Source organism: Anguilla anguilla, chromosome 11 (genome assembly GCF_013347855.1).
Source record: "Anguilla anguilla isolate fAngAng1 chromosome 11, fAngAng1.pri, whole genome shotgun sequence".
Taxonomy (NCBI): Eukaryota; Metazoa; Chordata; class Actinopteri; order Anguilliformes; family Anguillidae; genus Anguilla; species Anguilla anguilla.
In genome coordinates this window covers 14,911,817-14,927,020 of record NC_049211.1, presented here as the reverse complement: position 1 = coordinate 14,927,020, position 15,204 = coordinate 14,911,817, and the positions used below count along the sequence as shown (strand labels likewise).

The 15,204-nt window shown below is 42.3% G+C and overlaps 1 protein-coding gene across 4 annotated transcripts in view; it reads right to left on the bottom strand.

Moving 5' to 3' along the window:
* Positions 1-2,379: 2,379 nt before the first annotated feature.
* Positions 2,380-15,204, bottom strand: part of slco4a1 (solute carrier organic anion transporter family, member 4A1) — a 34,853-nt gene continuing 22,028 nt past the window's right edge. For 3 of the 4 annotated variants that reach the window (XM_035383062.1, XM_035383061.1, XM_035383060.1), the window contains 11 exons: positions 14,949-15,039; positions 14,319-14,440; positions 13,935-14,046; positions 13,020-13,174; positions 12,444-12,678; positions 9,984-10,146; positions 9,552-9,730; positions 8,995-9,059; positions 8,426-8,574; positions 8,006-8,166; positions 2,380-4,329 (listed from right to left, as the gene is read on the bottom strand). In XM_035383062.1, coding sequence (XP_035238953.1) covers positions 4,221-4,329; positions 8,006-8,166; positions 8,426-8,574; positions 8,995-9,059; positions 9,552-9,730; positions 9,984-10,146; positions 12,444-12,678; positions 13,020-13,174; positions 13,935-14,046; positions 14,319-14,440; positions 14,949-15,039 — 1,541 coding nt within the window. In that variant the 3' untranslated portion in view covers positions 2,380-4,220. Of the gene's footprint in view, positions 4,444-8,005; positions 8,167-8,425; positions 8,575-8,994; positions 9,060-9,551; positions 9,731-9,983; positions 10,147-12,443; positions 12,679-13,019; positions 13,175-13,934; positions 14,047-14,318; positions 14,441-14,948; positions 15,040-15,204 lie in introns of all 4 variants that reach the window. The other variant, XM_035383063.1, reaches the window with a different exon arrangement.

The following is a 15,204-nucleotide window of genomic DNA, read 5'->3' as shown; positions in this document are numbered from 1 at the left end:
TTAAGTTTTTAATAGATATTTTGACAACGAAGAAGCTCTCAAATGGTTGATATTCAGAAGAAGGAGAGGGCATGTTGTTGTATTGAAAGTGATTACCTGCATTTATAGTAAAACTACAAACTGTGCACACATAACAGGACTGTACCATTTTACCAGGGGCACATCACTGCTTACACATAATTCACTTCAACACGTACTGCTCACTCCATAGTTAAATCTTTCCTTCATTGTCATGTTTTCCTACAATAAGCATAGCCTAATGGAATATAATTCAAATTGGAATATACGGGTAACAAAACAGCAAGTGAGAGTGAAAGAGAGAGAGTGAGAGAAAGAGAGAATAGACAATATCAAAGGCTAGTGCATATTGGAGAGCTGTCCATAAGATTTGTTCAATACTGGCGATTCGTTTTCCTTAACAATAAACTGAAAATCCACTTAGTCTCATTCTGGTTTGGTCACAGGATATGGATAAATGTCACCCACTTTGTGGCACACAGAGACTAGTTCCCTTTTGTTGTTGGTCACAACAGCAACAGGCACTGTCAGCTTGCCTCTGTCACCTCAACCAGTTGAGCAGAGCAGTGCTGACATTAAGAGCTGCTGTAAGCATCAGTGAGAAACAGGCACAGCCAGGTCCTCCATGTTCTGCACAGTGGCTTCACAGGTGTACAGGGACAAGACGGCCCAGCACAATGTCACAAAAGTAATTAGGATCTACACTGCCTGACTAAAAAAAAAAGTTTCACACTCTAATATTTCGTTTGACTGCCTTCAGCTTTGATTACAACACGCATTCGTTGTGGCATTGTTTCGACAACCTTATGCAACGTCACATTTATTTCCGTCCAGAATTGCACTAATTTTTGGCCGAGATCTTGTATTGACAGGAGAGTCGAACCACTCCGTAAAGTTTTTTCCAGCACATCAAAAAGACTTTCAATGGGGTTAAGGTCAGGACTCTGTGGTGACCAATTAATGTGTGAAAATTATTTCTCATGCTCCCAGAACCACCCTTTCACAATTTGAGCCCAATGAATCTTGGCATTGTCGTCCTGGAATATGCGTGTACTGTCAGGAAAGAAAAAAATCCATTGATGGGATAACCTGGTCATTCAGTACATTCAGGTACTCAACTGACTTCATTTTATTGCCGCATAACGTTGCTGAGCCTAGACCTGACCAATTGAAGCAACCCCAGATCATAACACTGCCTCCAGAGGCTTGTACAGTGGGCACTGTCCAAAAAAATCCAAACGACAACTTTTTTTGTGGCCAGGCAGTGTATATCGAAAGGCCCTTCATTAATAAACCCGGCCCCAGGTTGTTAGTGTTGTGATGTTGCTGCTTTGATTGTTGCAATGATTATGGGCAAGCAGCAGTCCGGATCATCAGTCACATTACTGTATTAGATAGGGTCACTGTCACCATGATCAGGAACATAATAGATCAGGTGGGCAGGCAATGATAAAAGGTTGACTGGAAATGGATAGGTCACCTTTTTCCTGTTCAACTCGCAAGGCAGTTACATAGTTCTAGTTTTTATTAAAAACTTAAATTAATCATGATTGATATGATTAGAAGAGGCAGGGTGCGTTATTTTGAATTATTATTAAAATTTTTCTACCCACAATTTGGTTGGGTGTAAGTATTAATGAACAGTGTGTCACACTGCACTTAGCACTGCCTCATTGCTTGTTTATGCAGCTCAATCCTGAGATGATTGTGCATTTTCCTTTCAAATCCATCCTGTCTGGAACAAGGGGATGCACTCAAGTGGGTGGGGACTGTGCTTCTATTTATCACATGGTTCTTTAAAAGAAACGGATCATGAGCATCTAGTACCCCCTAGTGGTAGAACAAACAAAGCAACCTACTGGGACATAATTGGGAATAAGTGGAAAGCTAACTGTGAGCCAGGCCTAATCACCCAATCAGTGCCCGACCTCACTAATGCTCTTCAAGCTGAATGGAAGTAAATCCCAGCAATGCTCCAACATCTAGTACAAAGCCTTCACAGAAGACTGGAGGTTGTTATAGCAGCAAAGGGTGGACCAACTCCATTTTAATGGCCATAATTTTGGATGATGATGGATGTCAGGTGTCCACATACTTTTAGCCATGTAAGTTATATGTTCAAGTGAATACTGCGTATGCCCACTTTCAGAAGTCATAAAATCATGTGTGTGTTCTTAATTTTGTAAATATGTCTAATAAAAAATGTTAGAAAAAATAAATGTCCTAACAACATGAAATTCATTTATGTGTAACATGAGTGGCAAAAACATCAGCGTTTAAAACAGTTACCTTTATTTACAGTATAAAAAAACATTTTCACCCTTTTTTATTCTAACTGAAAAATTGTAGTTCAGCTTGTTCTTTTTTTTTCATTTTTACACTGAACTGTCAGTAGTAAAAATACCTGTTCCTTAGATACCCAAAAACAAATGGTATAAATCAACCCACAGATAATAAAGCTTTTGCTTGTAAAAAAAAAACCCACACTGACATACACAACACAACAACCAGTCTCATGGTTTGAAAAACGTGTCATTGATTCTACTTATAATGAATTCATCTGAGCAAGGAATCTTCACACACTAACACAGTTCTAGTAAGGGAGAGAAAGACATGGTGAAGAGAGAGAAGGCTGTGTGTAAGTCTTACTCAAGCACACGGACTCCATTTTTCTCAAAGATTCTCTCGATCACGACATGGCTTATTTATTCTAATGCATTCCCAGCCTGCACAAGTGCATGTCTTTTTCAGTCCAGGTTCTTCAGTGTACAAAGTGCTTTCCTCCTGCTTCCAGCTCATCTCCTGATGGACAAGATGAAAGCAAGTGATACTTCCAGTTGACATTTTCCAACATCGGCCATTTTTGCCGGTTCCTTTGAAGGTATGTGTTGAAGTGGCCGGAAAACAGACTTGCAACCACATGGCGTAAAAAGCAAGACATGTGAAATCATCATTTGAGAATCACACTGAGAAACCGCCTCATATGTTTTATTTAACAGGGCCCACTGAGATTCAATTTTTGAGCAAAACTGCATGATTTTCACTTTCATTGTTGCAAGCGCACATTCATGTTGCACACATCATCTTCCTTTTAACTGATTCACTTACTGCGTGAAATCACCATTTGGGACAGACAAGATTTTTGACAGGTTGTTTTGGTAACTGCTTCTGAGCTAATCAACCATGAGAAGGTTTTGGTTGTATTTAACAGTTTTGCACATAATCAGCCCCCGAAACCAAAGATTTCAGGCACATATCACATATTCACAGTATGGTTACAAAACAGCCATTCTAGTGCATTTTCAGCTTGAAGAAATATGACTTGTATCAAACATACAGTACAATAATTCAACAGGCAAAAGCCTTTTTGCAAGAGACCATAACTAAAATATAGACTAATGCAGTATTTTAGAAGCAAGGGACACACATCGTACGGATTAGCCTAATAATATACAATTAAATGCATGAAATGCTCATACATGCCCTCAACAGATCTATCCAACAGAATGCTAAAAGCGCTGTTTGCTAATATTGCAGAGATTGATACAATAAACCAGTAGAGATTAAACAGTGTCTGTTGTGTGTTTCTTGCAAATCTGGTTTTTATCTTCATAAGCTGAACTTGTAAGGTATTTCACGTCTCACGTCCATGCAATGCAGTAAAGCCCTCCTCTCATTCATTTGAAGGGTAGTAAGATTTCTGAAGTGAGACCATAGAAAAACCTGCAGTTGTGCTATTTTAACTGTGCGATTTCCACTGATCTGCATATTTGTGTGAGATACATCATGTTTAATCATCAGACTAGGGAAAATACTCAGCAGATCTGTGATTATACCTGCATAGGGCACTTTTGTACTGTTCTCTCTGTACAGTAGAAACAAATTATTACAAAACAAACCACAGCATTACCCACAGCTTACTCACACATGCACATACACACACCACACACACAAACCAGAGCTCCTGCTTTTGAGCACATCTTGAGCTCAGTAAGGCAACGACACATTTATCTTCCAACTTGTTCCGAACAGCAGAGAATGCAGTGTGTCCATGAGAGAAGTGATTTTTGTACTTGTTTTACAGATTCGTTACAGATGCTACACTATTGCAAAAGAAATAGAGGAAATGCATGGGCCTTTACATCAGGTGACCGGCAGATTAATAATCCTCATGGGTTTTAATACATGTGCAATCTGCATTCTCACAGCAAACTGTTCCACTTAAGTTTTAGGCTGCCCTCTTCGCTGACGTCTCCTGTATTTGCAGGTGGTCGCCTCTTGAGGACAATGGCTGCTGGACCGGAGGCGGGGCTGAAGAGGCGAAAGGGACCGGTTCATTGGCTACCATCCCGTCCCATACCTCCACCATTCTCCCAGAAAGCCCCCACAACTCATGGCACACTTTAGACCAGGGGCCATTCATTCCTGAGTGGCCAGAGCACGATAGACAGAGGAAGACATAAGGTCAAAGAATGTCATAAAAATGCACACAGCAGTCGAATGACATGGGCCAACACAGCCCATACATGCCCCCATGCATTACATGCAGAGCACATTGTGATGGAATGACCCCTTTACTGCAGCATGCTTAAAGTGAGATGTATGGACGGAGAATGCTGTGAATACAAACGGACAGCGTATGCTAGAGGTATACCCTCAAATCTAAATAGTTTAGTGTGATTACCAACTGGAAGGTAATGCTTTTTTTATTGCTTGACTTGAGCTGACTTGAGACATCTTTATACAGACATGAAAGCTTCAGCTTTCTGAAACACCCACCATCAAACACAGACAGGCTGCACCACTAATGTACCAAGGTTTACATTTTTAAGGACCGTTTAATCACAGTAACCTCACTTCAAGCACACATTTTCCTCTCTTTGAGGCAGTTCTCTGACCTCTGTTTTATTGGCTAAATGATCTTCTGGAAAGTTGTGCTAGATGCTTTTAGATGTGAAGACAGGCCTGGCTGCTGTTTTTGTTATGTCTGTTGTCTTGCAGTTTACCGTGCTGTAAATATCACAGCCATTTAAAAGTGACGACAGCTTGTTCTACCCTCAGTGGGAGACCTTAAATGTGGTGCATTTCTGAGTCTTCAAAGAGACTTCCTCTCTTAATCAAAAGGCAACCGAGGATAGATTGGGTTGGTGGAAATATCCGAGCAGACGCTGATTGGCAGAGATGTGAGAGCCCACTGACGGGATTCTTGGACAAACAGCATAAGCTGCATAACTTATGAGGTTTGAGGGACTGGCAGGGCCTGTTCATTTGTGAGTACACCAATGTAAACGTGGGTGTGTCTGTTAATGTTGCAGGGGCAAACATAAAGGTAAAGATAAAGGGTACAAAGGTAAAAAAAGAACTACTCATGGCCAGCTCCCATTGCCCCAGACAATGGGGAAGTGCTTTAAATCAGAAAAAAATGCTATGTAATTTCTGCAGTGACAGATCTCGTCACTCAAATGTTTGGAGAGCTGCACCAGTACATAACGTGCATGTGATTTTGCCGGTACTGTATTTATGTACATACTGTGTGTATGCAATGCATGCCTGTATGAGTACATGTATGTGTTTCAGTGTGAAAACATGTCAGAATTTGTCTCGAAATACAGAACATTGTGCATTTGAGTTGGAGGCATCCACCACAGGAGATGGGTGGTGAACGTACTGGAGGAAAATGGCTGCCGTGCATCCAGGGGTGTGGCAGACATGGTGCTGGAGGCAAGCTTCGCCTCTTTGCCGTGAAGCCCGTTGAAACTGTAAAAGGTGCTATAAGAAAGCAATATTTTTTTTCAGTCATGCTCTGTGAATGCTTGTGTAGCAGGGTAACCATTTAGATGATTTCTGTGCCTCATGTGTGATAACCAGCTCCCCTCAGGGAGCGAGAATGAAAGGAGAAATGAGGACTGCAGAACTGGACTCTTCTCACGAATCTAGATCACAACGCAAACCACGCAGAAGTACTACATGCAAAACCCACCACACAAACATCTTCTGTTTATGTTCTCTGTCTTAATGAGTTCACAAACTTAGTTTTATGAAACCTCGAAAAAGTATCAAAAGGAAAATAAAACAGCATAACGGATAACATAGAATTAAACTTCTGAACAAATGTCATTCACATTCATGGTTCACTTAATGAACATACATTGTGCAACATCACTGGACCATGAAGAAAATTTGCAGTCATTTTTGGTTGGAGAAAATGATAAACATCAAACAGAATTCAAATACACATTTAAAATTATTCTGGACCTCATTAACTATGGCTTTATATATTATGGCGATGAACAATCTGTTGAATACAGCTAATAAAGTCAATTTAATAAATGGCTTGAATGACAAAATAGATAATATAAATAAATAATTTTATAATTACATTTTGGAAATCATGAAAAACTACTTAAAACTTTTCCAGTAAGAAAACTCACATGGCAAATAAATTTACATCTGAATGGATAAATACACATACTGCTCTTCGAGTCATCTTCCATTATAGTCATAGCACTGACCAAAGTGATTCACTCGCATTCGACTTACAGTAAAGCTGGGGAGTGGCAACTTCAAGATAATTATTTTTACTGTAAGAGAATTATTTTTCAGCTATAACTCATTATAATGATAGTGCAAACAGTGAATGGATTTGTGTGTATTCCGACACTTCAAACAAACCATGTAACTCAACTGCAGTCTTGGCAAGAGACCAAGTTTTAACCATTAACTCAAACTGAATTTGGAAGGGAAGCTAAAACGATCCATTTTAGAAAAATACTTGTTAAATCAGACACAGTACATACGGATTTCGGATTGAAAAACGACTTTGGCATGAGGTATTTTCACACATTTTGGCAGCACAGAGGCTCTTAAGCTCTGCTGTCCTTGCCGCAGTATTGTTTGGCGTGTTACGGCAAGTGAACAGAGAGCAAAATGCATCGGTCTTTCAGAGCAGAGCCATCTGTGGCCCCCAGCTCTCCCTGCTCCTCAGAGGGTCGTTCTGTTTTCCCCTGACCCTACACAGTGAGAGGGCTTTATATAGAGTCTCTATAGATACATACCCATAAACAACCCGTATACTGTACATACTCATCATATGCATATTAAAAAAGGATCAGATCAGTTTATTATGTGGTATAAAATAATCCGGACTTGACGTGGGCCACTGTAAAAGATCTAAAAGATCCCATTCCTTCTGCCAAGTCCATCAAGAGGATTCTGTTATGCCAGCAATTAATTTTCTATTATGTATCTGTTATATGATTGATATACTGTCATAAGGGCGAATAAAAAAAAACGGTGCATTTAAATAATATATGTGTCTGGTTAAGACAGGTTATTAATATTAATATATAATACATTTAAATCAATAATAACCATAAGAGTGCTCGGTAGGTACAGGATGGACTGGACTCTGCTGCTGGACTTGGATACATTACAGTGGGCTTTGAAACTGAGGTACTGTAATGTAGGTATGCTTCTCTCCAGAGGATACCACCGGATGTGAACATAAAAATGACACAGATAATCATAAATATGCGATCTTTAGATTCTCTGAACCATCAGAAACAATGTTTCTGCCATCGATTATAAACCTCTTTTTACAAAAATGTATTTCCTTTGCCAAAAATATACACTGTTGAGCACTGCTGTGTCCCCTTATTTCCTGGTAAATGTTTCCAAATGGTTGTTTCTCATAGTCCAGGTACAGTTTCTGTGTCATCCATGTCCTAAACAGCTGCTGTGACCCCATTATGACCCCAGAGATCTTTACTGTGACCCCTGGGACTAACACTAACTGTACATGCCCAGAGGGAGACCTTCATAACACAACACGACAGGGAACATAACGGGGCTATGCAGCAGTCGTGATGAAGTGCCAGCCTCGGTGAGATGGTGCTGGTGGGTGAGGGAGGCGGGGCATGGTGAGTGACAGGTGTCAGGTGGTGGAGGATGCTGATGGACAGACACGGCGGGCGGCGGTCGTCAGAACCTGGCAGTCACAGTGGGGAGGATCTCCTGCGGGACGTCCTTGACGGGGAGGTCCCCCGTGTCCCCCGCGCCGTGGTCCGTGCTCTCGCAGCTGCTCTGCGGGGACTCGGGCGGGGGCTTGTACAGCACCGATGCCAGGAAGAAGAACACGGTCCCCAGAGCCTGACCAGGGAAAAGAGAGCGCGCTCACTCAGAGTCTCTCATTCGCTCTATTACAGAGTACACACACTAACACTGTCTGACTTCAAACCTCAGAGATTCGTCCACACAAGAAATCTATAATAATGCATTTATCCTCCAAATGCTATAAAACACAGCAGTAAGAACGAGTCTGAAGCCCGACAGACTATTTGAGCATCTGTAATACGCGGGCTGGATGTTGGCCGAGCTGTGAGGATGTTCAGAGAGGAGCTAACGGTACCTTGTATATGAGCCCCGCTATGAGGCTGTAGTGGCTCATGGCAGAGTTGTGGTAGAGGTAGCAGGAGCCCTGCTCGCCACACTCCTCCTGCCACAGCATGCAGGAGATGTCAATCACGGAGCCGAACGCTATGGGACCCGGGATTCCCCCTGCCGCCACAGCATCACAAGGAGGGAGTCAGTACAGTAAGCACAAAGAATGCAACTGAAAGTAACGCATACTATAGCGGCATAGTTTTGTGTAGGAAGAGAGTCATCATTTCCAGTATTTATATATCACACTAATCAGCTAGACATTTTCCTTTCTTATAAGCGCACACTACGCATTTATTATAAGTGCACATGTCCAGTAAATGTTTTATTTTAACCATTAATAAGTAGCTATTTTGTACTATTTTTGTACTATACGTCAGCCATTAATATTTTGAAATTGTTGAGATGTTGGTTTAAACATGAGACTGCATCATTTGAACAGACACAGTTGTAGATACAGTCTATGTTGTAGATACTGCTATATTGTAGGTCTGCCAGAGGGTAAATGTGTGATGCTGAGGAAAGTGAATATTGTACCTAATGTTCGCACAACAATCCACTGAATCCCCAGCCCAAAGGACCTCTGGGTGTCTGGGACACACCTGTAGGGAAACAGCACAGTCTCAAACATACACACTGTTCTCATAGTCCCTCAAAACTCCATTCTTGGCTACTTCCTGCCACAGCAAACTGATCCAAGATCAGTTGAGCTAATCCTAATAATCTTAATACCAGCTACTGTCCCAAGAAGGCTGATATAAGGTCAGTGTTTAATGGCAGAATCTACCGGTTTAGGGAGCTATGCATCACTATTGCTGTAGTCAAGTGTTGACTAAGCTTGCTATCGCTGTTTACTGCTGACACATAGCTAGTTTACTGTTAAACAGAAATCTCAGATGTCATAATCAACACGTACAGTGATAAGTGTAAGAATAAATTTACAGGAACTTGCTTTTCATTATAAAAACCATTACTATTGGGCAGCCAGTTTCCACACTAAGTATTACCATGCACAGAACAGGTATCTGTAGCAGGACATACAGCAGGGCACAGGGCAGTGGGTGCCTCTGAGGCAGGGCTCAGCCCTACTGTACCTGAGGGTGGCGGTGAGGGCCGGGATGCTGCACAGGAAGGTGAAGGAGATGATCACAAACAGGAAGCTGAGGAATAGGGGCATGTGATGGCAGGAAGTGCTGCACTTCCCTGCTTGCGCAAGCCCCGCCTCCCCCCACGTGGAATTATTACCAATCACGCAGCTGCAGTCAGAGTACACCTACGCAGGTGTTCAGGGAACAGAAAAGGATACATTTAGCCACAGTATGAGTCACATGCTGTGCGCCTCAACACTGGCCAACAAACATATACTGCTGTCCAATATGCTCATCAAAAGCCACCACATTTTATACTACTAACATGCATCACTATGTGTTAAGAGACCTGGTTAGCGTACTGGCTAATTAGGACATACGCAACAATATGCAGCGACAGCTTCTTGTTACTTGTGGTTCATTTTGATGGACAGGTACCTGTGTCCCAGTGCTGCTCAGTGTGTGGTTGACAGTGCTGCAGCCAGCATGGCAGGGGGAGTAGTACATGATCCCATCAGCCCCACATACAGGGTTATACATCTCTCGCAAGCAGTGGCAATCTGCATTACAGCCAACAGTCAGATTCTCTTTCACCTGGGATCTGAGAGAGAGAGAGAGAGAGAGAGAGAGAGAGAGAGAGTTACCTCAGACAATATAGGACAATATGGACACTTGTAGAGTAAGTACAAATGTACAATTCAGTCAATGGCCACAAGATGGTGCTGTAGGTTCTTTGCAAGTCAAACCTGGAGCGAAGCATTTCATAGGGAGGGAAAAATGAGGCTGAAGTAAACAGTACTAAAATTGTAATATTCTTTAAAAGGATGGTAATTTGTAGATGCTGAAACATTTCAGAGAGTTTCAGGTATACACCATGCCACAGAGGGAGCAGGAGGGTGAAACGGGGGGCACCAGCTCAACATTAAAGTAGATTAATAAATATTCTAAAACCCTTATGCCCCCAGCTTGCCTGAAGGACTCACTAACCCCCTGCCTCTCTGCTTTTTAAGTTGATTAAGCAGTAGTAGAAATAAAGGTTGCTGCTCAATCCAAGAGCCATGAACTATGATTAAACTAAAACGACACAATGCTGTTGGCTAATAATGCTAAAATTTCAAATCCATGCATTTCCATAGATCAATCAAGCCTGATGTGCCTAAACTTCTCTGCCATGTTTAATTTTTAATTTGACAGTGAGAAGCAGAGCCAACACTTGTTTTAGCTAAGGGGCTAACACTATTTTTTTCCTTTATACACATTGCTACTGCAAGGTGAGAAATTACTTCCAGTTCCAACAATAGATAGTTGGGTAAAATAACTAAATCCTGCCAACATAATTCAAATAAACTTCAGAGGAGAATCTCACTGGAACCTGCTCTGTAAGCCTAAACTGTAAGGCTCAAGGAATTTTAACGTTGCCTTTATTAGGGGCACTCAAAGCACTGGAAAAAACTAAAAGGACATGAATGAAGTATGTTCAGTTACTAAATCACAGCAATTTAATCTCCCTCAACAGATAGGAAAGAAGGGGTCTGGAAATTACGCATTCCAGAAATGTCTCTTGAGAGATTTAGAGAGAACAATAAATTGTTGACAAATGAAAGGAAGCATACAGCACAATCTAGACATTGGATGCAGTCAAGGGAATGGTGGCTTTTAATAACTCCTGTGGATCTGCAGCACACTACAAGTTATGATTCATAACGTCATTTCATGTATTTGTAAGGAAAATATCTACATTATACACACTACGATTACATTTTATTTCTTATGAAATACCAGTGTCATTTTTCTTCTCATGCCAACTGTTTTAATAGTTACACAGCCGTCATTTTAGTACTCTGCCCAAGTGTACAACAGCAGCACCTTGTTTGGAATTTGATCCTAAAAGCTTCAAGTCTACCAAAGAAAAACAGCAAACATTGACGTTTGTTTTGAGTGTAAAACCTGCGTGAAACTGAGCCACAGCGGAGATGTCTCTAGCCATTACATTCCGCACTATCCGTGAGAGGAGGGAGAGTCTCAACTGCTATCAGACAGTATCAGTATTGAGAAAAGAGCAAAGATAACGCTTTTACTTGGATCGCTTGTAGGCCAGCAGGAATTTTGGGAAACAGCTGTACGGCCAACATAATGCGTGTATTCAACATTTTCCTTGGCTTGACCTAAAATAAATTGAACAAATGCTGCTTTCAGCTGTGCTCTGTCTTTGTCTTATCTCTGTTGTCTTTGGCATTTGGTTTCAGTTCTTTCTGGTAGCTCTCTATGTTATTGGAATTTTAAAAATCTGGAGGGAAATTTTATATGATATTACCAAATGTGCTGTACTAAAAACACGTGTCAGTGATATGCCTGTTGACTTCCTCCATCTCTCTTCCACTGTATGACTATTCGGTACAAAATGCCAAAAGAATCATCTGTGCCTGTACTACTAATTTGCTTATCTAAGATCTTTGCCAGAGAAGTATGAATGTTGGCAATGACACAACCTTTCAGCTCCTAGCAAAATCCCTAGTAAATTCAGCAAATGCAAAACTTGCCAAATCATTTTTGTGGAGACAAAAAAGTTATCCTTGCAATCATTAGCAATTCCAAGCAAAAACAGTGATTTACTCCAAGTCCTTATATCTACTCCCCCTTTCATTTTGGACAGCTATAGACCATTTTTCTTGAGTTTGCTATGCACTCCACAATTTCTCATTTGTAAGCAAACAATTCACAAGTGGTTTAAGTGTAGATTCTCAGCTTCTGCTGAAGGGGATGAACACATTTTGGTTTCACCGTGTAGAAATTACAGCACTTTTTATACATAGCCCACCATTTTAGGGCACCGCAATGTTTGAGACACATTCACGTTTTGCTAATGAAAGCAGTCATGGTCAGTACTTTATCACATACCCGTTGTGAAAGTCTTGGTACGGGTGCTGGAACTGGAGCGGCCTCTGGTACGGCACATTAACCCCAGCCACTGGCACATTGGGGCAGTGGAGGAGGAAGACGAAGATGGCGAACAGGCTGACGATGGCACACAGCAAGCAGAAGCGGATAATGCCACGGCAACGCAGGTTGAGCTTCTTCACGATGTATCCGCCCAGGAAGGTGCCCCCCCCACCCGCCGGCACCACCATGTAACCTGCGGGAATGACAGGAAATGGCGGATTGCATTCACGCTGTAAACATTATTCACGGAACTGTAAGAGGATTGCCTAATAGATGTAGGAAATGAAGGATCACCATAATAAAATCATAAAGGAACTAGGTTTATCGATCCTAAATTGTTTTTTTTTCATATTCACTTTCTGGTGTACAATTCAAATTTTCATGGACGATAATACAAGATGCGCATGGAGGAGAAAAGTAGCAAAATTAGTCAGGTACTGCAGCAAAAACACCAGAGTAAGTAATAACAGTAACAAAGTTGCCTGGGCGGAGGTTGCACTTGTGCAGTAATATGTAGGATCTGTTTGCTCTTACCAAACCAGGTGGCAGCCTCAGAGGCACTGAGACTGAACTGAGACTCCAGGAACTTGGGGCCAAACGTGGACATGCCTGCTATAAGAGTGGCCTCAGTGGCCCCAGCAAAACACAGGAAGATAAACGTGGGATTCTTCAGAAGGAGCAGTACTGACCTGCAGACAGAAGGAGGTAGAGAAGAGGTAGAGAGAGAGAGAGAGAGAGAGAGAGAGAGAGGAGATAGATAATATGTACTATAAAAAGCTTGCAGCATTGCTGAAACATTTGATTGCAGTCACACCTGAGTCAGGCTACCTTATGTGGGATTATGCATGCTTGACTAAAGAGGAATTGTGATGTACTGTAGACTGTCATCACTGTAACATTTCAAGTCACACCTGCATGTGCTTGCCACATCCTCTTCTCAGTTTCCGGTTGTATTTCTGACCTTTAAGTAATGGTCAAACAGACATGCAAAGTGGATTTCACTTGTATTTAACAAGCAGATTCATTGGATCATGACAACAACACTGAGTTTTTACTGCAGCCTTTTTCGATGTAAGATAAGATTACATCTGAACATCTGGGTTGCTTTAACACATTCTTTAATGACAAAGAAAAGGCTTCATTCTGCACATGCAGAATGTCTGATTCTGGATAACTCTCATGCACATGGGAAAACTGAGAACATCAGCTTTATTTACTGCACTTTAAATGCCAATCAGTCAGGCCATATAAATGGGTTATACAATGTGCACAAGGTAAAAGTGACCTGAACAACTGTCTGCTCCTCTCCGAGTGGCCAATCATAATGCAATACATAGGTTACACTGCATCAATATTAGCTTACCACCTCAGGATAGAAAAGAATGGCGATTCTATTGATATTTTCATAGATAACTTGTAACAAATAAAAAAAATAGACATCTACAGCACCTGGGCATGTCCTTCACTGTCTTTCCAAACTGTGGGTCTGCTGCCGTCACCTGGCTCCCGTCCTTTAACTGGTGGGCCTCTGACACCCGCATGGCCACGTAGCGCTGAGAGCCTGGCGGGCAGAGGGAGGAGGGAGGGGAAGCCACAAGGGACACAAAGCTGACGGCGGGTACAGATGTGTTGCAGAAATCTTCATTTTAACAGCATAAAAACAAGTCGAAATCAAATGCAATAATGCTCAGGCCGTGGAACAGAAAGGCCTTTCACCTGGAGGTAGTCACACGTTTCCAAAGGACATATTACAGAACGTATGGTGCTCCATGGGAACATCACATAAAACTGAACAAAAGCCTCTGACTGTGTTAACGGTGTCCGGAGCCGCACCTGGGAGCTGGCGTGGGTATCCTAGAATGGGGAGGGCAGTGACCAGAGCAGCAGCTCCACCCACGAGGAAGCCGATCCACCAGGCCCCCACCCAGAGAGGGTTCTCCGGCGTGAGTTCTGTCCTGAGAGAGGAATGGAGAGATTCAGTACTATATTACATATACTGCATCACACGTTGTTATATTTGACCGGATCAGTTAGTCACCGCAAGCTCTAAACATGGACAGATAAATGCAGAGAAAAATCTTTCATTCTGGAAATTTCTACAGGAAAAAAGTAATATTTTAAGGTTGACTGTTAAGTTAATTTTCACGTTAGGTTACACTCACGCTGAAAAACAGCAAGATCATGTTAAGCTTTCCCTGCATGCTAATGTATTTCTTACTGTCACTAAGCTCCTCTCGCAGGATGTACGGGGTCTTCTAAAAGCCCAAAGCAGACAGGAGTGCAAAGTGCTGTACCTCAGTGGGATAAAGGCACACGAGTACAGCTGGTAACAGATGCTACTGTATGACCTGCAGGCCTGCGCTTATCTCCACTCAGGCCCACTCAGAGGCAGCCCCACCCAGCACTGCCTCCCTCCCCAGAGGTCAGCGAGGCTGAGGAGGAAGCGGAGCGTGGAGGACTCACGTCAGATGGATCTCGGTGTACATGTTGAGGAACATCCCGCCCAGCAGGTATCCAGCAGCCGGTCCCACGATGGCCGCGGTGTAAAAGATCCCTGGGAAAAGAGGCCGGGGTGAGCGGTGCCGTCTGGGATGCTAAGTCCCCCTGGTGGGGCCCAGGCACAGGCACCATTGTTCCACTGGTCCTGTGCGTGCGTGCTGCTGTTATTTTAGTTTTTGATCGATAGAGCTCTGAGCCAGATCAAGTGCATTTGCTGTGT